The sequence below is a fragment of the Desmodus rotundus genome, chromosome 12, assembly GCF_022682495.2.
Source record: "Desmodus rotundus isolate HL8 chromosome 12, HLdesRot8A.1, whole genome shotgun sequence".
NCBI classification, from domain to species: domain Eukaryota; kingdom Metazoa; phylum Chordata; class Mammalia; order Chiroptera; family Phyllostomidae; genus Desmodus; species Desmodus rotundus.
In genome coordinates this window covers 57,902,631-57,929,143 of record NC_071398.1, presented here as the reverse complement: position 1 = coordinate 57,929,143, position 26,513 = coordinate 57,902,631, and the positions used below count along the sequence as shown (strand labels likewise).

Sequence of the window (26,513 nt, the reverse complement as noted above, 5' to 3'; positions counted from 1 at the left end):
TACTTGTTTCTTTCTGATTTGGATGCTTTTTATCCCTTTGTCTTGCCTGATTGATCTTGCTAGGACTTCCAGTACTGTGTCAAATAGAAGTGGTGAGAGCAGGAATGCTTGTCGTGTTCCTACTCTTAAAAAAAAAACCCTTTAGCTTTTTACTATTAAATATAATATTAGCTGTGGGCTGTCATAAAAGTCCTTTACTATGCTGAAATACATTCCTTCTATAGTTAATTTTTTGATTTTCTACCATGAAAGGTTGTTGAATTTTGTCAAATACTTTTTTGCCTCTATTGAGATCCCACGACATTTCTGACCTGAGAAATCAGGGTTAACCAAGAATGAATCAATCTTGGGAAGAATCAGAGAGAGAATAAAACTATTTCTATTCCCAGGCCACATCTTTACTAATAATTCTCTCCTCAAAAATGATCTATGTTTCTTTCCTTCCTCTCATTATCTCGATTTATTTTACAGAAAATCATTGAGCTCTTACGTAACATGTGCCAAACAGTGTCCTGAGACTAAAGGTCCAATCGACTGAGCGAGTAAAGCAGGGTAATTATAGATCCAAATGCGTCCTCATGTCAAACCGAAGGTGAGAGCCAGTAAAAATGTGGGAAAAGGGCAATCAGTGAGGAAAAAAGGGAGGCTAAGAGGAGGGAGTCACAGAAGCCCACGGAATAGAGGAGGAGGGAGAGGCTCAGCATTTTAAATCCTGTTGTGAAGTCAGATAAAGGTAGAGAAGTGCATTGGATTAATAACAAATGTTTTTGATGATGTGGAGGAGGAGGAACAAATCCCACATTTAATGTCAGGGAGGAGGAGAATGAATAGCTAGAGACTCAGGAGGAAACCCTGGTCACGGTATCCGGAGAGCCCTAAGTAAACATCCGTCCATAGTGAGGGTTAAGTGGTAGAACAAAAAGCTGGACGGCATCTAGTTAAAACTATTCCATACAGAAAGAAAAGGAGAAAAGGACGCACAGAAAGAAAAAAAGATTCCTGTGAGTTCCATATAATTAGAATTACAGATTGCATACTTTAAGTTTAGTTTATTTTTAAATGTATTTGCTGTAAAAGGGCTTTCACATTGTTAAAACCACCCAAATGATACTAATTTTTACAGGAATCATCATTAAGTCAGCTATCCCTAACTGCTAGAAACACGGCGTGGAAGAAATAAAGACAGTCATACATTAGTGACCCGTAGCTGGGCAGCTGGTGTTGTCAACAAATGTGTTTATCAAGGTGCCTGTCGGAGTTCTTAGAAATCTCTTTTCTTAATTAGTTCGTTTATTTATTTTTTAAAAATTATTGAATTGATTGGGGTCACATTGGTTAATAAAATTATGTAGGTTTCAGGTGTACAATTCTACAATACGTCATCTGTACATTGTATTGTATGTTCTCCACCCAAAGTCAAGTCTGCTTCCATCACCATTTGTCCCCCTTGTCCCTCCTCTGACTCCCCGACCCCCCCTCCTAATCACCATGTTGTTGTCCATGTCCATGAATTTTTTTCACCCATTCCCTTCACCATTTTCACCAGGCCCCCCAACTCTGACAAATAGGTTAATATGAGTCTTCTAAAATATAACAAAATGTCGACTGTAATTATTTTATAAGTGTAAAATTATGTGATTTTTTATGCTCTTCTGAGTTTTCAAGTCGATTATTTACTACAGTGTTACCAAAAATGACTGAATTATAAGAATTTATCAATGTAAAAAAAAGACATACACTTGGTTATTTCTCGGGGTACGTACGTGTTTAATTCAAATTGTGCAGTTTAGATTCAGCATGAATTGCGATAAACGGATCCTCGGCAGAGTCACTGACAGAAAAGTGGGCGTTGCCGTCGTGAGAAACATAGACTTTAATTCCTGTGCACTGGTCGTCGTCGATTTTATCTCCAGAAATAACATCACAGTACGTGCCAGCAGGAAGGCCCGTTTGCAAAGTCAAAGATAATGGCCTGTAAAACAAAAGCTAAGATTTCACCTGAAGTCGACAATTCAAGGCAAGAATACCTCTAAATCACACGGCAGAACCGTAATAGTCAGGGGCTCCAGGAGGAGAAGATCCACCCACAAAGACCTCTCCGGTGGAAGGCAGTAGTTTTCTCAGGAACAAAAGCAGTCTTGCAGAAGACTTAGCAACTTGCTCGTCGCTAGTGAACACGACAGAAAACCAGGGGTGTAGACTATCGGCAAAGAGTGGAGTTATCCTGCCCCGCGAGATAAAAGTGCTTCCTGTGGTAGACACAGATATTGTCAGTGTGCCCCATCTGAACTGAAGAAATTGCAAGTTACTTTAAACTTTTTAAATTTGATTATTTCTTCAAAAAACTCTCATGTTTTCAAGAGGCTAAAATGAATTCGGGCTGGAGATACAAATAACCTAACATTTCTTTGAAGAAGCACCTAGTTTGAAATGTAAAGCTGTCTCATACACTTATGTTGGCTCTCCCAAACATAAAGGCAGAAACTGAAGGACTACTCATGGATTCTTTCAGCAGGAGAGATACATTGGATTAATTTTGTTTTGTCAGTAAGACACAATTTAGGCTCGGATGAGCTAAGTATGAGGGGAAGTCGTCCCTGGGCAGAGACATTCCGACTGCCTGCAGAGAGGTCTCCTGAGCCATAGTTCTGGTCTCAGATGGAAACTTAAAACTCCCCTAAAAACATTGTTTACCATAAGATACATACTCTTTACACATGTGCTTCAAAAAAGATACTGTCACAGAGAGAGAGAGGAGTGAAGACAAAGACCAAAGAAACTGGCGGAAGAGCAGTTGAGAGAAAGAGCTAGAGAAAGAAGGCATTTCGGTTCCGACGCTCTAGTTTTCCACTTCTGTATTTAAATAAAAGAGGGCCAGTAGGACAGCTTCTTCTAGTGACTTCACAACGTGTGTACGAACGGCTGTATTTCGTGTGAGGTGGGCACGTGAGCAGACGTGAGGCATGTGATCGCAAGGTGCACAGAACTCCCTCTGCTCAGCACAGAAACCCCTTATCAAGAGGAGGCTGAAAGTGTAAGAGCTGTTGTTTCCTTTCCAGCTCCTTTTCTGATCTCTATGTTGTTGATCCACTAACTAAGGAATTTTTCAGATATAAAAAAGCAAACGAGCGGCGAGAGAAAAGGATAAACCCAGCACACGTTAGCATGAAATACAATTGTAATTGACATCTGCTTACCAGTCGTCGTTGTTAAAGACGATGAACCCTCTGTTGCCTCTTCCAAAGGCTACTTGGTTGCTTCCATTGTCCCACCAGTTTGTGAAGGGCTGGCCATCGACTACATTACGAAACATAACCATGTTCCTAAAAACGAAATACGGTGCAACTGCTGTGAGTACGTCAGCAGTTTAAAATAGAAGGTGAAAAAAGTTTATTTTTTTCCTTTTTAAAAAATTTTTGTTCCAGTGCAGTTGTCTCCATCTTCCCACCACCATTTCCCCCCACCCCCCCACCTTCCACCCCCAATCTAGAGAACATCCTTAAAAAGGTCGTCCCACCTTATCTGACGCCAACGATGCTCACAGACCCAGTCGTTGCCACAAGTAGTGTCTGGATTAATAGTCACTTCTTTAATTACTCCATTATTATTTGGTGGACCGACCCAATCATTAATATCCTTAATAGAAAGAATTAAAAATGCTCAGACTTGTAATATTAAGTAGTTTTGCCTCTTCCTTCCCCAATACACCGCACCCAATCTGTCCTGTGTGTGCCCTGGAGTGTCTGTCTGCACTTAAAATCCAGCTCCTTCAGGAAAGCCCTCCACCGAGTCCTCCTCAACTTCCCTCTAGCTTCTCGTTTTCTGGCGCCGCATGTCAAAGGGAATTTGTTTTACCCTCTCGTTTTCTTTCCCAGAAATTGCAATGGCTTCTCACATCACTGTGGGTAGTGCGATATCACTGACATAGCCAGGAGTTTAGCATCAGCAACGGCAGGATTAGAACATTTTACTACTAAGAAAACTCAGCCAATATACATAACTTCTCTGTGCCTTATTTTCTTCTTCTGTAAAATAGGGATATTATTTAGATGCTATAAAATTAAATAATATATGCAAAAGTGTCTTGAATGTGATAACTGCTAAACAGATCTAAGAATGGTGCCCTTCATTCTTCCTTTTGGATAAATGCATCAAACAAGACATCACCATACTCTCTCCTCACTTGAGCAGAGGTTTAAAATTGTGTTTCCCCAACTGGTACTTCGTAAGATAAACCTAGGAAACATACAGATTATGCCCAGGAAGATTCTCACTGTGTGTCTTAAAAATCAGGTCATGTGACAAACAGTGGACAAAGCTAAGATTTTGGAGCATGCAGAAGTATCAGAAAAGTGGAAATGTTACAGGAAAAATGGAAATGGACGTGGTCCGTGACTCCTGACATCAGAAATAAGACCACTTAGTGGAAATCTGCAGAAGTTGGCTCCATACATAGGGACATCTGAATAGTAAACCTGTCTAACAATAGAATGAGTGAGTTTCTGTACAGAGCAGGGGGCTTCTCAAAGTGAAAGGAATCCGGGAGAAACTAGATAAATATCTGTCCGATTTGTAGGGAAGAGGATTTTCTCCTTTAGCTGTGAAGTCGCTATATGATGCTACAGCTGAAATCTTCACTTTAAAAAGAAAAGTTTCCACTAATTTTCTAAATACATTTAAAACTTTATTTTGCAGTTTCTTTTTAAACATTTTTACTCAGAGTAATGCCTTTCCCGAAGATTTTGCCCTGTACTAATCTTCCCCAAGATAGTCTGTAAATTTATGTTCTTTAATACATATATTTTCTTTCTTGTAAAATGCTTTGCCTATTTAACCTCAGTTCAACTAGATACTGTTTTTCCCTTCCACAGAACTTTTTTTTGAAGTATATAACCAGTATTTACATTGCTATGGACAGGTACTGTTTTAAGTTCCTTGAAGTATTCCTTTGTCATTCACATACCAGCGCTGTAAAGGAGGTACTGATGAGAGGAACATACTATACTCACTGTATCCTCTTTTTTGAATATTTTGGGGAAGTAAGGAGGTATGTTTCTCCTATTTCTGAAGTAGCTTACATACCAGTTGACGACAGAGACCATAAATGTTAGTTTTTTAATAGCTGCTGCATTGCCACAAACCCTGCATCAGGCTTACACCAATATATCCCATCAATGACTCATACATGTATTGGTATCATGGGAAGTCAGAACAAAACTGCCTTCCTTTTCTTGAGAAACAAGTATTTCATACAACGCCAAAACTTACTTTTCCGTTCTCAAAATACCTGGGCCAACGGAAGCTCGACATCACCCGTGTGAACCCGTAAGGGTGGGCGAGCATGAACGCCACGCCCATCTTGTACAGTCTGAAAGTCACAAAATGGTATCGTCATAACAGAGAACAACGTTTTTAGGGTGCCTAAAAGCTAGGTGGGGATACAATGGAAAACCGCTTCTGACCGAGAGTCCCAGAAGGTGAGGACCGACGCCCCTCCGGCCCCGTGTCCGCGCTGGTTGTCGTGGTTGTCCACAAAGACGAGCGCGCGGTCAGACGGCATGAAGCCCCAGCCTTCGCCCCAGCTCCTGCGCAAACACACAGGTGCCCATTAGCGGAACCTGCACATGCGTGTCTTCCAGCCTGGAGTCCCCGCCTGAAATTCTCTACTGAAAGGACTTTTCTGCAAGGTCTGTTATATACACAGGGACGGGCACACGTAGGTGTACAGGCGTGAGTTTATATTTGTATTATTATTTATTAACTATGGTATTATTTATTTGTATTCTTTCTATATAAACAACTGTAACCTATGTGTGCCCACCCCTGTGTGTACACGATAGTAGATATAGCTGTATTTTCTGCAAATACATTCCATGTATAAACATACAGAGATATATACATGCATGAATTGCTTTATTACATTCATGTTAGAGGTATTCCTGCTATTAAAAAAAGTCCTTTCAGAAGTTTTAGTTCGGTATAATTTAGATGGACGTCAGGAGGGCCACACCCACATCAGAACGGGGAACCGGGTTAAGGCAAGGCTTCAATATTGTACTTTTATAATATCGCTATTTTAAAATCTGGAGTGAATTGGTATAACACATGTAAACTCGACAGTACACCCACGTGGTGGGGCTTTATAAATGGTAGAGTGGCTTGAACAACAACCTGGACCTCACAGGCGATTTGGCAACAGTCACACCCGGTGCGAGCACGGGACACACAAATCACAGCCTCCAGGCTGTGTTCTGGGTTTCTAGATACACCTCCCTGCGACTGACATTCTGAATAATGACAACGATCAATTCGAGTTTGGGGAACGACACCACTTGTTATTGGCACCCGACTCCTCGATAGTGGTCTAAGTAAGGTCTTAATGAGACAACTCCTACTGGGGTGATACGATATATAACAAGTGTGCGACGTGATTCAGAAGACAGACCATATTTCACGTACTTCAGGTAGGCCATCTTCTCTCCATTCCACCTGCGCAGAACTGTGCCCAGTTTCACGCCGTACTTGAACTCTGTCACACGGCCGTTTTCAAAGTACTCGCTGCTTTTGATCGGCTCGCCACCCAGATCGATCACCTAGAAGGAATACAGGGGAAAACACCACTTTAGCTTAGAATTTTAACCCACGAGTGAGCATGACATAGCAAATGGCTCGAAACCATCCGTGCTATTTGAAATGCCCCACGCCACTCTCCCTACGCCAAGATTCCTATTTTCGACCACGTGACAAGTGCCCCGACCGGGCAACCTGCTGTCCTGCGGGAGCGCCAGCCTCGTCCGGTCTCGCACATAAATAAGTATTAACTCATCTAATTTTCTGACGAAAACACAGACACGGCTATTACCACTATCCCCTTCCCTCACACGAAATAAGTTCTGCGTAGGGAGGTTGGCCAGCAACAACACAGCTAACTGCTGCAGGTGAGATTTAAACCCAGAGAGCCGGGCACAGACAACGGCTGTGTTACTGCGTTTCCCCTGAAATGGTCTCCGGGGAGACGGGGCATGGCAAGGAGACATTTGCAGCCTAAATAAATTCTCTGCACGTCCTTCCTTGAGACCCCTTGTAACAACGAGAGAGTTTGATGAAGAACCGCCTCCGAGTGAAAGATGAGAGCATGCTGTTCTACCAGCTGATTCCTGTACTACACAAATGGTCCAGTGATTAGCCTACAGAAGTTATATTTCTCATTAAATCTGCCGTCTATTTCCTACTGAGTTAGGCGATCTTGTATAGGCTAATAGACGGGTCGACCTACCTCCTGGTAAATGAAGGGTTTACTTCCTTCCGGGAACCAGGTTGTGTTCAGAGGATGCAGCTGCCCCAGAACTGCCTTCATGTCTCCAGGCCACATGTGCTTGGAGGCGTCGATTCTGAACCCTGCCACGCCCAGGTCAACGAGGTGGTTCAGGTACTCGGCGACCTTGGAGCGCACGTAGTCCTTCTCCAGCGCAAGATCAAGGAGACCAACCAGGCGACAGTCTCTGACCTGTTGGGGCAGAAATTTGGCGGGGGATGCATGCACATCGCGTTCCCCTGAGAATCATGTGGTCAGTCACTCATTTATTCATTCACTGGTGTTTCTATAGTGTCTTCTTTGCGCTGGGCTCTGGGGACATGGACATTCTAGTCTGGACCTACCTGGGAAACATTTTCTATTACGAAAATGGAGAATGTAGGAAGTAAAGGAGATGGGCTTTTTAATTGGGAGAGATGAAACTGAGGAAAGTGTTTTAAATATTGATGTGCGTTTCTTATTTTTAAACAGTCATACCTGCAATCCCGTTTTCTTAGGGAATCTCAGCTAGCATTTCAGTGGAGATGGATAAGCTCTCCGTAGACAGTGAAAGGTGTAGAGAGCCCTTTACTCGAACACCGGTTTGTACAGTTACCTGGTAGGGGTCACTGTAGTTCTCGATGTCTCCGCTGCCGGTTCTGCATTTGCCATCATTGAAGTCCCACCCAGAGAAGGGCACTGCGGGGAAGTCCCTGGCTCCAGGGTTGAAGTAGCTCCCGCAAGTGCTGCTGGTTCCCGCTCCCACACCGTTCCCACACATGTGATTGATCACGGCGTCCACGTAGACATGGACCTGAAAGGCAGCGCTTCCACTTCAGGATGGTTCGTAGAGAGGCAGACATCTGCGATATTAGTGACTACAGTTTACAGCATGACCGTAACGCTCCAACTGCTTGGGACTTTAAGAGGACCGAGAGTCAAGTGTGAAGGGAAATCCAGGTGAAGACCTCCCTGCATGCACTCTAGTCACGTGGCCAAATGTTCACATATATGGTAGATTAACAGCACCAGAAACTGAACCGGAAACTACCATAACTATGAAAACATGCGAAGAGCCTTTATTTGGGGGGGGGGGTAAGAATACATTGAGACAAGAGATTACTGATTTTTGAAATCTCCATGGCTCATCCTCAGAAAGCAGCCAGACTCTACTATCATCTCTCATTATGCTCCTCATCAAAGAAATTATATCTATTTATCATCAAAAACCCATGGGGAGGAAGACTTGAGAATTACGGATAGAGACACACGTCACATAAAAGTGACAGCTAACATTGTAACTGGAATTTCCCATTTCTAACTGGAAAGTACTCTCCGGAAAATGTATCATTATAAAGGTTAAAAGTTGATACTTGCTTTACAAGTAAGATTGCTTTAAACTGGGACTTGCATTTTTAGTAGATAAACGGCACATATACAAAGACTTACAAAACTGGACAATAAGCAACAATGAAGTTTTAGTTATAGCTCAAGTAGAAAGTAAAATGAAGCATATGGAACATGCTCTGCTCAAAAGGAGCAAGCAGCAGGAGAGACAAGCCATCTGTCTACACAGTGCTTTCAAAGGAAACGAAGTTCCTTACACCGACGTTGTTACATCGAGTCACCATGTCTCTGAATTCCTCTTCGTTCCCTGATCTCGTACACAACTTGTAGCTGATTGGCTGGTATCTTTCCCACCAAGGTCTTGAAGGGTGATTGATTATAACATTTTCATTGGGTGGAGAGATCTACAAACAAAATAATCACAGGTATCAAATTACGGCTTACTTTGTATGATTGGATATTCTAGAAAATAATCAAGATTTAAAATTATTTCTGACTCTGTGTAAATTGCTACATGTATTTACTATTATTAACAGTATGTGAGAAATATCCTACTGAAGGAAGAGTATAGCAGAAACAAAACGTAAAAGCTGCCAACAATACCAAAGTTTGTGTCTTCCTACGAAACTCCTTACTTAGAGTACTGATGTGTGAAGTGCAATGCCCCCGCCTCTCACGGACCCTGCCATTCACTCAAGCCCAGCAAACCCCACAATTCATCCTGTGAACAGCACCCACCTGAACCCCTCCAAATCCTTTGGGAGCTAAGTATCGCTCACATTCAAGGGCAATATCGACCCAGCGCCACTCGAACAGATGAACGATGGAGGTCCGTCCGGGCTTGGTGTTCGGGGCATACTGGGCCCAGCAGAGCCCCATGGCCGAAAGCAAGAGAAAGAACTTCATTTTGCTTTGCAGTTGTCAGTGTTCTTTCCAGCGGCTATTTATATCCCTGTCAGAAGCACATTTTACACAGTCAGTGTGAACATGCATGAATACGCAGAACACAGGATGTTTATTCATAATCTGAAAAGCACTATCAATAATAGTGTGAACAGGTAAAGAAGGAGCCTAAAATCTTCCAGGAAAATAATCTAGATGACCTTCTAGCGCTTAATGTTTTCCTTATTGAGGGAATGTTAACCTTTCTAAACATCTGGCCTTTCATATACATAAAAAGAGAGTCCTTAATCATGTATTATTTATTTAGGATTAGATTTTATTTCTGAAGTCCTTCAAGGATAGAAGGAAAATCACAAACAGAGCCAACTACATTCATAGTCAAATTATTGCCTTCACCACCTATTTGCAAACATTTGTAATGTCTCAACTCCAAAAAGAAATAGGACGTTTAGTTTAGTTCTGTTTTTCACTCCCAGCCCAAATCTTCAGTTACTAAAATCTGTGCATTGCGACTTAAGAAAGTGCTTGGAATTTGAACGTCCACGAATTTCCCCTCCAGGAAAGCATGGGCTTAATGCAATGGCTAGAGCGGTTGTGCGCGCGTTTTTTCTTTCTTTATCCTCATCCCAAACAGCCTCACATCTCCGGCAGACTCGAATCATTTTTTTAACATGCCAATGAATTAATCTTGACCAAGAGGAGACAAGTTAGCTGCTCTTGTCATTTGTTGTTAGTCTAGATGCTTCATAAGTATCTTCACAGCGAGTGATTTAGTGGAACTGTTGTTAAAGTTTTAATAGGAATACTTTCAGTTTCACATCAATGTCTGTTATTTGATCACTTACATTTCCCTCCGGGTGTTTTTGTTTTGTTCTATTTTCCAGTTATCAATATTCTAGAGCTTTAGGTGGCCGCATTACTATACTTGGTGAAGGCAGTGCTTTCTTTTACTGAAAAAAGCCATAATCCCTCTAAATTTCACATTGAACCTCATGTACAATTTTCTTAAAAAGCCCCCCCTGAAGCCTATGAGCACTCTCTCCTACCCCCAAAAAATGAAAACAAAACAAAAAAAAGGGACCTGAGCTCAGGTTAATAAGTCACACAATGAGTGTTTGAAGAAAGAAGGCAGATAATCAAGTTTGCCTACCAGGTTTCTGAACCGAGAGAAACACTTTGAGTGAAGGTTCAGATGCATTTCAAGTATAAACAGTACACTCTGTCCTGCTGGCAGCTGAAACCTGACTTGTCACCAAACCTAAAATAGGTGGTGAAACTTTGCACTACATCGTATCATATGACAAAACCCACTTATTTCAACACAAGAGACAAAAGTGGGAAAGGGATTGTATGATACTCAAAAAAACTCCACATTAAAATAACTTACCACCTCAACTTCTTTAAATCAGCAATCTCTCAAACCTTCAGTTCAGTCTTTTTCAATTATGAAGTTTTAAAAAACGTTCTTTCTCTTCAGTTGGGGGTTAGGGGAAGCTGCATGTAAGACTTCACAGATTTCCTGGAACCCCCTTCCTTCCAGCAGGTGTTGCATTCCCGAATCCAATTCGTACAAAGTCTAACCCGAGCTTCACAATGACATCAGCTCAGTCCGTCTCCCCCTCCCCCCTCGGTGTGCAGCCCTGCCACGGCTTCTGATTGCTCTGCACCATCTGGCTTTGCTTTCTCTTCGCCTGCCTGCCTGTCTCTCTCTCAATGTCCTCTCCCCATCCCAACAACTCCTTGTTTTCCGGGCCATTTAGATGAATCCATTGGGGAAAAAAGTTTGCTAAAATAACCTCAATGACCTGGACAGATGAGAACATAATTGTGTGAAATTATTGGGGAACATGAGAGGGATTAGAATGGAAACAAAGTCTCTTCAGCAAGAAACCAACTTTGAATCCAAGCTTTGCCATCGACCGTGTGAACTGTAAAACCATTAAGTCTATAGATTACTTTTAGATCCTCACTGAGAAAATGAGAATAATAGTATTGTTGATATGATAAAAATCCAAAAGTAACTAAAAACAATTAGCAACATGCATGGAGGGTTGCTGTGTGCCATTTCTATGTATTCCCACTTTGAGTTCTGACAATACTTAAATGCAAGATATGGTTATGGCTGTACACAGTTTCAAAAGGAGGAGTCTGAGGCAGGAGAAGCTAAGTAATGCCACGTGTCCATGGTCAAATGTTTGTAAATGTTGATACTGAAAGTCAAAAGCAAGCACTTTGACGCCATAGTGAGCTCTAAACCACTACCCAGTCCTCGCAGTCTCTGTCCCTGGATTGTTATGAAAATATAATCAAATATTGCCTCTGAAGATAATTTGGAATCTGGAAACTTTGTTTTGCTAATATGTTTGAAAGACTGAAGAAATAGTGAGGGTTAGTCTCTTATTTTTTGTCTTTCAAATGTTCGCTCTAACAAAATTAATTTTGCCTAGTTAGTTTTTATTCTGGATCTTACATGCACCCACCGAATGTTTTGTTGTTCCTAAATATTCAGTACTCGCCCCTGCAGGTGAAATATACACGCCTGCCCCGTTGAATTCGGGAGTGTCCACGCGATGTGCTTTGGCAATGAAATGCACGCACAGCAATGGTTTGCTCTGAGGCCCCGTGACTGTTAAAGCGCATAAGCTCTTTGATTCAAAACACATTCAATATGACATTTGCTTTCTCTTGGGATGTGGGAAGTCAAGAGTAGAATAACCCACAGGGACAAAGAATATCGACATTGAAAGAGACTGTTAGAATAAACTAGTCCACTGATTTCCAGAGTTCAGCTCTAAATAATCACTAACATTTCAAAGAAATATATAAAGCTATTTCTTCTGGCTGGTGTAGTTCAGTGGACTGAGCACGGCCTGTGAGCCAAAGGGTCACCGGTTTGATTCCCAGTCAGGGTACATGACTGAGGTTGCAGGTCAGGTCTCCGGTGGGGGCCATGTGAGAGGCAACCACACACTGATGTTTCTCCCCCTCCCCTTCCCTCTCTCTAAGAATAAATAAATAAAATCTTTAAAATTTTGTTTAAAAATTAAAAAAAATTTTAATACAAAAGTTATAAAATTTCATTTTGTTTTAAAAAATCTACCATTAATACATTGTTCTGGTTTCATTCTGTCATTTGGAACGACTTACCTAAATCTAATCTTAATTTTATTGATAGGAACATGAGAGCTAGGAATGAGACTAGAAGCATTTGCATCACACAAATAACCACTGGACAGTGACAGGACTGTGCCGTCAGCACCACAGGGCAGGAGTCGCACCCTCCTTCGCTCCTCCTTCATCTGCAACTCATTGGACAGAGATAACTGAACCCAAGTGCCTGTCTGCACATTTACGCCAGGACACCTGGGGGTCCTCCACCCACGTGTGCATCTGAAGTAGGTGCAAAGTGCTTGTAGGAGCTGAGGATCCGGGTGAGTTGCCCAGAGAGGGAGGAGCGGAGCCTGGAGTGTGCACAACTGGGCGGACACTCACAGGAGATGGAGAATATGTGCAATCTAAAAAAATAAAAATAAAAAACGTGCAGCTTATAGCCAGGTAGGAGAAAAGTGATCTCCAGGGACTAGGGGATGGGGAAAACATGGCAAGTTTGGTACAAGGATACAAACTTTTAGTTACCAAATGGGCAAGGTCCGAGGATCTAGTATCTCAAGGTGACCGTAGTTAATGCTATTGTGTCATTGAAATGTGCTGAGAGAGAACTTAAAGGTAAATATGTGAAAAGACGGATGTGATAATTAACTTGATGATTCACTGTGGGCTTTTCACATATAGCTTTCATTATGTTTAAAGTCTCCTTCTATGTGCATTTGTTGAGTATTTTCATCATGAAAGGGTGTTGCACGTGTCAAATGCATTTTCTCTGTCAGTTGAGAGGACCCTGTTGCTTTGTCCTTCGTTGTTTTAAATGGGGTGTTACATTGATAAATCTTCATATGTTGAGCCATCCTTGCATTCCAGAAATAGATCCCACTTGAACGTGATGTATAAACCTTTTGAAATATGCTGTTGAATTCAGTTTGCTAGTTCTTTGACAAGGATTTTTGCATAAATAATCATAAGAGACATATTGGTCTGTACTGTTTCTCGGCTTTGTGATGTTGGTCTCATAGCATGAGTCAGGAAGGGTTCCCTCCACTTCAAGTTTGGGGAAAATATTCAAGAAGGACTGGTATTATGGCTTCCTTACATGTTTGCTAGAATTCCAGAGTAAAGTCATCAGGTCCAGGGCTTTTCTTTGCTGTTAGATTTTTGGTTGCTGATACAATCTCCTTACTAGTTGTAGGTTTATTCAGAATTCTTATTGCTTTGTAATTTAGTTTTAGTTGATCATGTATTTCTATGAACTTGTCAATTTCATCTAGTTATCTAATTAATTGGTGTACAGTTCCTCATTTTACTATTTTATCATTCTTTTTACTTCTGTAAAATATGCAGTATTTTTCCACTTCCATTTCTGATTTTAGTAACTTGAGTCTTCTTGCCCATCTAGCTAAAGGTTTGCCTTTGCTGGTTTCTTTGAAACAACTGGTTTCATTGATTTTCTCTATTATTTTCTGTTCTCTATTTCATTTACTTCTAATCTTTATCTCCTTTCTTCTGCTAACTTTTGGTTTACTTTGTTCTTTTTCTCGTTCCTTAAGTTGCAAAGTAGGTTATTGATTTAAGATCTTCACTGTTTCTAAGTAATTATAAATTCTCCCCTTCACACCACTTTCAATGCACCCCATTTTGTACATTGTTTTTGCTTTCAGTCGTCTCTATTTTCTAATTTCCCATGTGATTTCTTCTTTGACCCATTGGTTATTCAAGAATCATGGTTTAATTTCAATGGGAATGGGAATTTACGGCTCTCCTATGTTACTGATTTCTAATGTAATCCCACTGCGATCTGAGAAGATATTCTGTATATCTTTTTAAAAATCTATTGTAACTTAATTTGTGTCCTGATAGAGTCTGTCCTGGAGAACGCCCACGTGCACGTGGTGAGAATGTGTGCTGTTGTTGTAGTGTGTTCTGCACATGTCTGTTAGACCTAGTTGGTTTTTTGTGTTACGTCCTCTATTTCCTTACTTATCTTCTGTCCCATTTGATCCCTTATCACAAGTGGGGTGCTGAAGTTTCCAACTATCATTGTAGAATTACTTATTTTTCCCTTCAATGTTGTCCATTTTTTGCTTCACACACTTTAATGGTCACTAGGTGCCTCAATGTTTCTAATTGTTACATACGTTTGCTCTATTGAAACTTGTATCAATATCGAATGTCCTTTTCCCTTGCATCCTTTTCGATGTAGAATGTATTTTGTCTGTATGCCCACCATTTCTTTTGCTAACTACTTGCATGTAATATTTTTTTCTCTTTCCTTTAAAATCTACTTGTCTTTGGAACTGAGTCTTGTAGACAGCATAAAGTTGGATCATACGTTTTTATTCAGTCTCCTAATCTCTGCGTTTAACTGAAGATGAGCTCATTTACACTTAAAGTAATAGCGGAAGGGGAAGGACTTATCTCAGCCATTTTGCTCATTTTTCTATATGCATTATAGCTTGTGGGTCCCTCATTTCCTGGTTTAGTGTCTTGTGTTTAGTTGATTTTTTGCTGTGAAATGTTTACTTTCTCATTTCCTTCTGTGGATATTCTGTAGCTGCTTTCTCTGTAGTCACCATGGGGTTCACATCCTAGAAATATAACACTGTATTTGGAACTTATGCCAGCTTCACATCAAGAGCATACAAACCTGCATTACAGTTCTGTTCCCACTCCTTTTCATTTTTGAAGTCCCCAAAATACATCTTTGTGTACTAATTATGTGTGGGGGCACAATAATTGTGTGTGTGTGCCCCCACACATAATTATTTTAAATGCATTACTCTTAAATAACGTAGAGAAGAATTGCGCTTATAAACTGTTACAGTAATGCTAGCTTTTGTAATTGCCCACATATGTATTCCCTTTGTTGAGATCTGTATTTCCCCATGTGGCTTTGAGTCCCTGTCTAGTGTCCGTTCATTTCACCCTGCAAGAGTCCCTTAAGCATTTCTTCCAGGGTAGGCCTCGTTGGAAGCAACTCCCTCAGGTTTGTTTTTCTGGGAATGTCTTATTTCTCTCCCACTTTAGAAGAATGGTTTTACCACATATGATTCCTAGTTGAGGTTTTTGTTTCTCTTTTGGCACTTTGCATATATTAGCTTACTGCCTTCTGAGCTTCAAGGTTTCTGATGAGAACTCTGCTGCTAATATTACTGAGGGTCCTTTGTATGTGGCAATTCACTTCTCTCTTGCTTGCTGCTTTCAAGATTCTCTCTTTTAAACATCTGAGTACAATGCACGTCAGTGTGGGTCTCTGAATTCATCTATTTGGGATTTGTTGAGCTCCTTGGATGTTTACAATCACAACTGTTACCAGATTTGGGCAGCTTTCAGCCGTTATTTCTTCAAGTATCCTCTGCCTCTTTCTCTCCCCCCACCGGAGACTTCCAGAGTCTATGCGGTCAGCTCGATGGCAGCCCACAGGTCCCTTAGCTTTGCTTTCTTCCATCTTTTTTCTTTCTGTTCCTCAGACTCAGTAACTTCCATTGTCCTACCTCCCAGTTTGCTGATTGTTTCTTCTGCCCACTCAAATCTTCCTTGGAATCCCTCTAGTAAATTTTTCATGTTAGTTATTGTACTGTACTTCTCAGCTCCAGAATCCCTTTGGTGTCTTGGTAAGTTTTCTCTTTATTATTGATATTTCTATTTTGTTCATACTTTTTTTTTTTAAATAACCTTCTTTGTCTAGTATGTCTGCCATCAGGTCTTTCTCAGGGACAGTTTTTTTTTCTTTCCCTTCCAGTGAGCCGTACTTCCCAGTTTCTTTGCATGTCTGTCTTTTGCTGTTGCTGAAAACTGGACACTTGAACTTAATAACACGGTAACTCTGAAACTCAGATCCTCTGCCTTCCCAGGGTTTGCTGGTTTTTCAATAGTTCTTGTGTTTTGATTATTGTATGCTGTGCATCAGCCTGAAGTATAAAACCTAAGGTCTTCTCAGATCTGTTTTGAGCCTTTCCCTTCGCATACATGGTACATTTCCACTTTTCCCCATATGTACACTTGTTTTGTAATGTACTGTCCTCAATGCTGGCTCCCAAAAGGAGAAAAAGAAAAAAACAAAGAGGGGCAGGAAAAGGCTAAGCAGGGGGAGGTGGGCTTACAATGGGAGGTACAACCACCATGCATGGCTGCCCACCTCTCTGCACCTCTGATCAGAAGCAGCAACCAGCTGTCAGAGCACAGGGCCCCAACACGTACAGGTCAAGGTGCTTTCTGCCTATCCTGACTCCCACCAGCTGCGTGCAAGCTGCCCTGGGTACACATGCGCAGTGGCCTACCACATGGCTGGGGGTGGGGCATGGATAGCTCCTACTATGCTAGGAGCTGAAACTGAATGAACTTAACTGCAATTTACTGCCCAAGCCTTCCCCTGGAATTCACAAGCCTTCCTGGGCCTCCAGAGTTCCAGAATACAACAGGCAGTTTCTAACAGTGCAGTTGCTGTCTAGTGAGGTAGAGGAATTCCTGGTGCTTCCCACCCAGCATGTCCCTAGGATCCTCATGCACAGGTTTTTGTGTGAACGTTTTTTTGCTTGTTCCACTTGGATAAATGTTTAGACATGTGCTGGCTAGGTCACGTGTAAGTGTATGTTTAACTTTGTAACAAAATTCCCCAAACTCTTCTGCAGAGCAGAAGTACAAATTTCTACTCCCATAAGCAATATGTGAGAGCATGGTGAGTCCACATCTTGGACAAGTCATGGTGCCACCAGCATCCATTTAAGCCGTTCTAATAGGTGTGCAGTGCGACCTTGCTGCGGCTCTGTTTTGCATCTGTCTCATGGCTAACGCTGTGCACCTTACAACAGGCTTGTTTGCCTCTGTACATCTTTGATGAAGTGTCTTCATATTCACTGTTCCTTTTCTAGGGGAGGTGTGTTTTGTTTTCTTTTTATTGAGTTTTGAAAGTTCTTCACATATTCTGGATACAGTCTTTGTCAAATTATGCTTTGCAAAGATTTTTCCAAGTCTGCGGCTTGCCTTTTCATGTTCCTAGTAGAGTCTTCTGAAAAACAAAGGATATTTTTATTTGATGAAGTCCCATTTATCTTTTTCTTTGTTTTAATGGACCAAACTTCTGGTATTGTATGTAAGAACTTCTCGTCTAAGCAAGGTCATACAGGTTTTATCCGACTCTTTTTCTGAGTTTATAGCTTTACAATTGGGCCTATGATCCATTTTTGAATGCATTTTTGTGTAAGGTTTAAGAAATGCATTGAGTTTTTTGGGTTTGTTTTAAATACAGGTGTCCAACTAGTCTAGCATATGCTAAAATGACTATGCTTAGTCCACTAAACTGCCAACTCACCTTTGTGAAAAATTAATTTACCATACATGTGCGTCTGTTTCTGGACTTTTCTGTTTCAATGATCTATTTCTCTATTCCTGTGCCCAAACCACACTATTCTGATTACTCTAGCTTTACAATGAGGATTAGAATTAGGTAGTCTAAGTCATCCAGTTTTTTTTGTTTCTTTCAAAATTGTGCTAGTTTTTCTAGCTCCGTTCCTTTTCCAAATACTGTATTTTTCAGACTACATGACGTAGCAGACCATAAGACGCACCTAGGTTTTAGAGGAGGAAAATAGGGAAAAAAAAATTTTGAGGCAAAAAAATGTGGTCCTGCTCCTGCCTCCTGTGACCCCGCTCCACTGCCCACCCCATGAGCCAGATAAGCTACATTCGGACGATAAGACGCACCCCCATTTTCCTCCCAAATGAGGTGGGTGGAAGTGTGTCATACAGTCTGAAAAATGCGGTAAATCTGAATCAGTTTGGCAGTATCAACAAAATACAAGTTTTGAATGGGAGTAAGTCAGTTTGGGAAGAGCTGACATCTTGACTCATGAGTCGTTTGATCCACGCACATGTTATCTCTTTCCATTTGTTTTCATCTTTTATTACCAAAAATTGATGGTTTTCACCACAGAGTTTTAGTACATATTTTTGGTAGATTTATACCTAATTATTTCAGTTTTGGTACTATTGCAAATGGTATTTCTAGACAAATTTCAAAATAATAGTTGCTTAGTGCTAGTATATGGGTATATAATTGATTTCTGCACCTTTACTTTTAACTTTGCAGCCTCGTTTAACTCAGTTGTTAGTTGTAGGAACCTTTCAATTCCTTGGGATTTCCTACGTGGCATCTCTGAATTGGGACAATTTTATTTCTTCATTTCCAAATTGTATGGCTTTTCTCTTTCTTGGTTTATGCAGAGATGTTGAGAACGAGTGGGGAACATATGCTTCCTTGCCTTTTTTCAATCCTAGGAGAAAGTTCAGCCTTTAACCTTTAAGTATTAGGAGAGCTAAAGGTTTAGTGGACATTCTTCACCGGATTAAGGAAGCTCTTTTCTGTGCCTACTTTAGTGAGTTTTTATGAATGGATGTTTAATTCTGTCAAATGCTTTTCCTTCATTTATGCTTTTTCTTCTTTACTCTGTTAACATGATAGATTACAGTGGATTTTCAGAATCTGAACTAATCTGAATTCCCCAAGATAAACTTCATTTGACCATGATGTATAATCCTTCTTTTACACACTGCTGGACCAATTTAATATTTTGTTGAGGATTTTTGCATCTATACTCATGAGAAAGCAGTGACATGTTGTTTTCTTGTACTGTGTCTCATTTTAGTATCAAGGTAATACAGGACTCATAAAATTAATTTGGAAGTGTTCTCTTCCAATAAAACAGTTGGTTTACATTTAGCATTTGGCAGAATTCATCAGTGAAACTACCTAGCCATTAAGTTTTCTTTGCAGAAAAATTTTTAATTACTAAGTAAATTTATTAAATATATAGGCCTGTTTTAAGTCACCTCCTTCTCGAATAAGCTTTGGTAGTTTGTCAGTTTCAAGAAACTGGTCCCTTTCATTGATGTTGTCAAAGTTATGAAAACAAATTTGTTCCAAATATTCCATTACTATATTCTTACACTTTGGGGGATCTTTTGTTTTTCTTAGTAATCTGACTAGAATTTCCTCAATTTTACTGATTTTATGGAACTAGTTTTGTTTACCATGACGTTTTCTGTTTTCTGTGTACAAGTTATTGGTTTGTACTTATTTCCATGATTTCCTTTTCCTGCTTGCTCTGGATTTAATTTGTTCTTCTTTTTCTAGTTCCTTGAGGTAGAATGTAAATCACCAATCTATGACTTTTATTCTTTCCTAATATTATCAAATCCCCTTTAAACACTCCTGTAGCTGTATGCCACAGTTTTTATGTTGTATTTCCATTTCCATTCAAATTCAATTATTTTCTCAATTCCCTTAAGAATCCTGTGGTTTTTTTTTTATCTATGCATTATTTTAAAATCTGTTATTTAATATCCAGGAATTTATAAGATTTTTTTCAAGATTTTCTGTTACTGATATGCAGTTTAATTCAGGTAAGGTCAAAGAATACACTTTGCATGATTTGCTATGTTTAATGGTACCGAATCATTTGTTTTCCAAATGACTGGTGGCTGTTTAGTTCCCGGGTCAGGGAAGGAAGAAAAATCTTTCTCCTTTATGCACAGGACAGGCACACACAGTGTAAAAACAGACACACAGTATATTGTGATTGTAAACATTCGTACAGCTTGATTTAAAATGTCTACAAATGCTGCTTTGGGAGGGGCAATAATAAAGACAGCTGAGAAAGGGGGTTAGAGGTGTTCCACCATATGGTTTTATTGTCATTGGTTGTGTTTGTCATACAGAAAAACGTAACTTAAAAGACTCCATGTCTTACAACCCAGATTGAAGAGATGTTAACATTTTGCCAAAATACCCTTCAAGTACCTTTTTGAAAGAAAAATACAATACAAACAGGACGCCCCCCACCCCCCACCCAGCTCCCAACTCCTTCCCTCTCACCTTCTCCTTCCAGTGAGCCATGTCTCAATAAAAATAGCTCACGGTGCGACTTTTGTATGTTTTCCTAAGCTCTGAAATGTTTCATGTGATACAGTCACCTGTGGCTCATATTTTCTTCTTGAATTCTTGAATTTTCAAAGATCCTGGTATATTAACTACTATGTAAGTGGTATACTGGCGCTATGTCATTATTTTAAAAATTAAAATATCTTCTTGTGTTATCAAATACCCTCTTCTCACTTCTGATATGCATTTTTAATAGATATAATGCCCTTAGAATGTTTGTCTATTAATCACAGATGTTCTAAAGTCTTGTCTATCCCCTAACTTCCCCTCTGGCATCTGAGTTTAGTTTGCTGAAGGTACAGGGGCTATCTTTCCAGCAGTTTCCACACTGGCAGGTGGTGGCTGTTTGCTCGAGATCCCCCCTGCCCTTCCTGTGAGTGCTATTCCCGTACTGCAGCTTGCTCCCGCGCATGTCAGCAGCTTACGTTCTCGGGGCAGGAACTCCATTCCTCCCAAGAATCATCAGTTCTCTCTCCTATGTGTCTGATACATGTGTCTAATACACTGGTCAGCTCTCATGTCTACTGAACTCTCCTACTGAGGACACTACTTTTGTTTCATAGGCATTAGGTTAGGAAATTAAAAGTAAGGGAGTATCTTTTGACGTAGAGTTGAAGTTTATTAAAAGCCGCCATTACTCACAATGGGAAACATTTTCTTACACGGTAGTGAAAAGCAAACAGTTACTACATCTGAGCACCTAGTACAGGCCTTTCGAGTCTGCGGTGGGTAGGAGGTGTCCTTTTCCCTTACTTTCTCGGAAAGCCTTAGTGCCTCTCGATACAGTTTTGAAGGAGTCTCATTTGCACAGCAGATACTTTCCAAATCATCTCAAACAGCAACCTGAGTGCTGCCGCCCAGTGTTTGATGACTGACCCATCTGGGTTCTGCTGACGCCGTCCACGTTACTAACGGGAGGCAGGGCCATGACTAAGGTGAGGCGAGGGACACCTGCTTTATCCTGAGAGTGTCCCCTGAAGGGAAACACTCTAGATGTCTCACTTGCTTCATACTCACCCCAGCCCGCGAGGAAGGCACAGTTGGAAAACAACGATAAGGCGGTAATAATTTATACATTATACACTATATCCATTCTGACTGCTCCACCAACCAGCCGTCTCTGTCTCCCCTCATGCTTCCCTGCTCCCCCAAAACACAGCAATACTGAAAACAGGCCGGTGAGTAACACTGCAATGGCCTCTGAATGTTCAAGCGCAAGGGAGAGTCACACGTCTCGCTTTAAGTTGAAAGCTAGAAAAGATTAAGCTCAGTGAAGGCAGCATCTCCAAAGCCAAGCCAGGCCTGTTGCAGCAAACAGCCACGTTGTGAACGCAAAGGACACGTTCTTGAAGGGAATGCGCAGGGCCAATCCCAAATGGTAAGAAAGTGCACCAGCCTTAGTGCTGATATGGAGAAAGGTTTAGTGGTCTGCATAGAAGAGCCACAGTGTTCTGCAAAGCCAAAGCCTAACCCAGAGCAAGGCCCTGACTCTCTTCAATTCTATGAAGGCTGAGAGAGGTGAGGAGGCTGCAGAAGGAGAGCTCAAAGCTAGCAGAGGTTGATTTATGAGGTTTAAGGAAAGAAGCTGTCTCCCCAACGTCAAAGTGCAAGGTGAATCAAAAGTGCAGATGGAGAAGCAGCAGCAAGCTATCCAGAAGACCTAGCTAAGATAATTAATGGGGGTGGCTGTATTAAACAACAGGTTTCAGTGTAGATGAAACAGCCTGATATCGGAAGAGGATGCCATCTAGGGCTTTCGGAACTGGAGACAAGTCATTTTCTGGCTTCACAGCATCAAAGGAAAGGCTGACTCTCGTTAGGGGCTAATACAGCTGGTGACTGTAAGTTGAAGCCAGTGCTCACTTACTATTCCAAAGACCCAAGGGTCCTTAGGAGTTATGCTACATCTACTCTGCCTGTGTTCTATAAATGGAACAACAGCACATCTGTTTACAACAAAGTTTACTGAATATTTTAAGCCTACTGTTAAGACCTACTGCTCAGTAAAAAAGATTCTTTTCAAAATGTTATAGCTCATTGACAATGCACCTGGTCACCCAAGAGGACCGATGGAGATGCACAATGAAGTTAATGTCGTTTGCATTTCTGCTAACACAACATCTATGCTGCAGCCCATGAATCGAGGAGTAATTTTGACTTTCACGCCTTATTATTTCAGAAATACATTTCATAAAGCTCTAGCTGCCAGAGAGAGTGATTCCTGTGATGGATCAGGGATGGTTCATTGAAAACCTTCTGGAAAGGATTCACCATTTTAGATGCCACTAAGAACATTTGTGCTTCATGAAAAGAGGTAATAATATCAACATTAATGGGAGTTTCAAAGAGTTGATTCCAGCCCTCACGGATGACCTTGACGGGTTTGGGACTTCAGTGGAGGAAGTGAGTGCTGACGGGGCAGAAATCAAGAGAACTAGAACTAGAAGTGGAGCCTGAAGATAAAACTTTTAACAGATGAGGAGTTGCTTCTTATGAATGAGCAAAGACAGTGGTTTCTTGAGATGGAATCTACTCCTGGTGAAGACTGTTGAAAAGACAACCAAAGATTTAAAATATAACTTAAACTTAGTTCAAAAGCCAAAGAGTTTGAAAGGAATTTGTCAAAAGGTTCTACTGTGGGGAAAAATGCTGTCAAACAACATCACAAGCTACAAAGAAACCTACCTGAAAGGAAGAGGCAACTGACGCAGCCGACTGCACTGCTGTCTTGTTCTAAGAAACTGGCAGCAGCCGTCAGCAACCAGCAGCCTGCTCGGTCAGCAAGCACGGACACGGAGGCAAGGCCCTCCGCCAACAAGAGAACTGACTTGCTGGAGGCTCAAGTGACGGTAGCATCTTTTAGCAACAGAGTATTTTTAAATTAAGGTAAGCACATGGATTTTGTTAGCTATACCACTACCACATCCCAACAGACTACTGTATGGTACAGACATAACTCTGATACGCACTGGGAATTCCACAAAATGTGTGCGACCAGCTTTACTGCAGTGCTCTGGCCCCAGCTCGTCATGTCTGTGAGCTCCACCTGTATAACAGGGGCCCCCACTTACACACACGTGCAACTAATTCCACTAAAGGAGGAGAAAATTTTATACGGGAAACATTTGCACCTTCCGAGTGATATTCTGATAGATAGTGAGGGCACAAAAACCAAAAACGAAAGTAGGACAACAATACAAATTTCCTGAACTGGGAAAAATCCCCCCACTACTAAAAACAAACAAACAAACAAACGAAACCCAGGACAAAACAAAAACAGAACAAAACTTCTAAAAGAATTAATAGAAATAAGATAACTTTTTAAAAAATTTTTCAAGTAAGCACACTAGTATACAGGTAAGAATAAAAAAAGGGCATTATCTGTACTATTAAAAATTTAAATTTAATGTAAAATTACTATAATAAATTTATGTAATTATCAAATTATACTCTCCCAGCAGTATAAAACACATTAAAAATTAAGAACATCATTTTCTTAGAAAGAAAATAATTTATTATATATGAAGCTGATTAAAATGCACATAATACATCTCCAATAAACTAATTTAAGTGAATATAGGCTTAATTTTTAAATACACTTTAAAAGCTGTTACGCACGGTTCCACAGCCCGGATGGTCAATTTCTTCTCAAAGGTGGAAAACACAGGAAAGACACGGAATTCAAAAGGAACCTAAAATACCATAAAAGTTCATTAAAAATAATCGTGATTATAAAACCGTTCATCAGTTTCAAAATAACCCAAAGCTAAAATAAAATATTTATATTTAGAAAATTAGTGAATCATGTCAGCATTAAATTTTATTTGTCTAAAAAAAACCCCCACAGAAGCTGATTTACAACATTAAAAAGATGTACTATTTAACTGTCCCCATTGGAAAAAAATAATAGCAATTTCAATATTTATAATTTTTTGTACTCTTAGGGAAAGAATGGTTTTGACAGGTGTTTGAATTGTTTTCACAGCACTGATAAGAGCAGGGTTTGTAAATGTAGAGACACCGACCTTTGTTTCCCACTTATAAAAGGCGGGATGGCTAGGTTGGAATTAGGCACCAAACCAATTTAACCTCACAAAGAAGTATCCAAACTGGCCAGCCCTTACTACACCGAGGCAACCTTGTCAAATTAGATTCTTTGTCCCACCCCCAGAGATTCCGACTTATTTGTTCTAGGATGGAGTTCAGGAACCTTTATGTCTAAAACCCTTCCTCCATGGCTCTCAACCAGTGTTTGTTGTGTGCCAGATCGGTAAGTCAAGACTCTGGGGGAGGAGCCCAGGCTTCAGGACGTTTTATAGTGTATCTTTTTGTTTTACTTTTTAATCAGTATTTTTTAAAAGCTTCCCAGGTCATTTGAATGTGCCGCCAAGACTGAGAACCAGCTCTGGGTGATTCTGGCCGTGAACCAGCCTGGACCCCGCTGTTCTTCTATTATACCCACCGGGACCGTTTCTTCCCACTTAATGAGCTACCCTGGGTCACTGTTCTGTCTTCCACCTCTGCTACTCTTTCTTCTTCCTTTTGCTTGGTTTGGTTTAGAAAAAGAAAGAGGAAAAAATACTCCTACTTGCTACTTATCTCAACAGAGATTCCCATAATCACACCTCCTATGTGAGGTCTGCTACTCTTCAGTTGGAATTTACACAGGAATCCGGTTATTCTACTATAAATATCCGTACTTTTTAAAGGGAAAAAAACCTTCCCCCAACCGAATTTTACAACACATTACAGAGAATTCCTAAACCAGGTATGTCATGAAACAGAACACATGGGATACTGAATTAGGCCTAGAAAGTACATAAATGAAGAAAAAGACTAAATTCTGTACCAAAGTAAGTGCATACATTCTACAAGTAAACAAACTGACCTGATTCACTAACTTTCCCTGACAAAAATATGTAAGCTAAAAGATAGCATTGAAAATTTAGCAACAAATCTAAAAAACCCATATAAGATTTGCTTAATCGGCAGTGATATTTAGCAATATTTCTTTGCAATTGTAAAAAAATATTGCTCAATCTGGATCGATGGGTGGGTGGAAGGGACAAAATATTTAAGAAAAACAAAAACCAGAAAGTACTGCCCCCAAAAGGATACAACTAGAAAGGATACACTTTGTGTGACAGAATTACGGCAGTATTTGCGCAGGAATGCTTCTAAGGGAGAACAGCAGAAAGCAGTTTACTTTCTTCTCATTTCCACATTGAGTTTACAAATAAATGTTCTTTAAAACACACACTGAAAGCTGTTTATCTTTAACTGTTTCACTAAGGTATCTGTGAGACTTCTGACTGAACTAATATAGATCCTTTAAAACAAAATTCAAATATTGGAGGGATCTCACAAAAGGAATAAACATTAAGCAAGATTTTCTCCAAAGCTATGTAATTTTTTCAGCTTAACACCAGTAATTTTGACCCATTTACTTCATGTTCTTCCAGTATACACAGGCAGAAAGATTTTAAGTAGAAAACACAAAATATGTATTTCATTCACCTTTCCTAAATCAGTCAGCGTTACACAACTTTAAAGTTGGACACGCTTAGGAGACAAAAGACTCCATTCCACAAAACACACGTACAGATTTCTTAGAAGTGTTCAATTAGTAACTAGCAATGCAAATTCGCAGGCCCCACCGAGGGTGACCAACCTGTCCGGGCGCGGCTGACTGTCACCGGAAAACCTGGAGGGGCGGTGCCCGCAGGTCCTCACCCCCGGACCACCGACGCAGACACTCTGGGTGGGGTGGGGGAATTTAGCAATCTGACACATTCCCTGTGTAAACTGCGCTCTCCAAAGGCAACTTTTACATACAAATGGGCTTCTTTCGGTGGTTACAGCTCTGAAGTTCAATGGGAATTAACGGCATAGTTAGACAGACACAGACAGACAGATGGA

The 26,513-nt window shown here is 40.6% G+C and overlaps 2 protein-coding genes across 12 annotated transcripts in view; both read right to left on the bottom strand.

The window, feature by feature from the left end:
• Positions 1–1,729: 1,729 nt before the first annotated feature.
• On the bottom strand, positions 1,730–11,098 carry LOC112313523 (pancreatic alpha-amylase). 2 transcript variants are annotated; one of them, XM_024570087.4, is made up of 11 exons: positions 10,932–11,098; positions 9,380–9,593; positions 8,899–9,045; positions 7,911–8,108; positions 7,277–7,507; positions 6,460–6,593; positions 5,463–5,585; positions 5,269–5,368; positions 3,518–3,636; positions 3,198–3,323; positions 1,730–1,972 (listed from the first exon to the last, which is right to left on the bottom strand). In XM_024570087.4, exons 2-11 carry the CDS (start codon positions 9,545–9,547, stop codon positions 1,768–1,770), a joined length of 1,551 nt encoding a protein of 516 aa, XP_024425855.2. In that variant the 5' UTR covers positions 9,548–9,593; positions 10,932–11,098; the 3' UTR covers positions 1,730–1,767. The 2 variants fall into 2 exon arrangements, with proteins under 2 accessions (XP_024425855.2, XP_071076079.1); XM_071219978.1 differs by lacking the exon at positions 10,932–11,098 and adding an exon at positions 10,695–10,804.
• Positions 11,099–11,288: 190 nt separating this feature from the next.
• The window catches only part of RNPC3 (RNA binding region (RNP1, RRM) containing 3), a 35,722-nt gene continuing 20,497 nt past the window's right edge, over positions 11,289–26,513 (bottom strand). For 3 of the 10 annotated variants that reach the window (XM_053914771.2, XM_045203697.3, XM_045203696.3), the window contains exon 15: positions 20,520–25,771. The gene's annotated coding sequence lies outside the window, so the exon portion shown is untranslated. Of the gene's footprint in view, positions 17,664–20,519; positions 25,772–26,513 lie in introns of those variants that run through there. The other 7 variants (XR_006656853.3, XR_008425669.2, XR_008425668.2 and 4 more) reach the window with 7 other exon arrangements.

Bases quoted from the DNA above. Each gene is read 5' to 3' on its own strand.
- LOC112313523 (XM_024570087.4), bottom strand. From the start codon at position 9,547: ATGAAGTTCTTTCTCTTGCTTTCGGCCATGGGGCTCTGCTGGGCCCAG. The intron at 3,637-5,268 runs GTAAGTTTTGGC...CTTTCTATTAAG, and splicing joins GGTATTTTGAGAACGGAAAA to GATATTAATGATTGGGTCGG. The intron at 1,973-3,197 runs GTAAGCAGATGT...TTTGTTTTACAG, and splicing joins GTCTTTAACAACGACGACTG to GCCATTATCTTTGACTTTGC.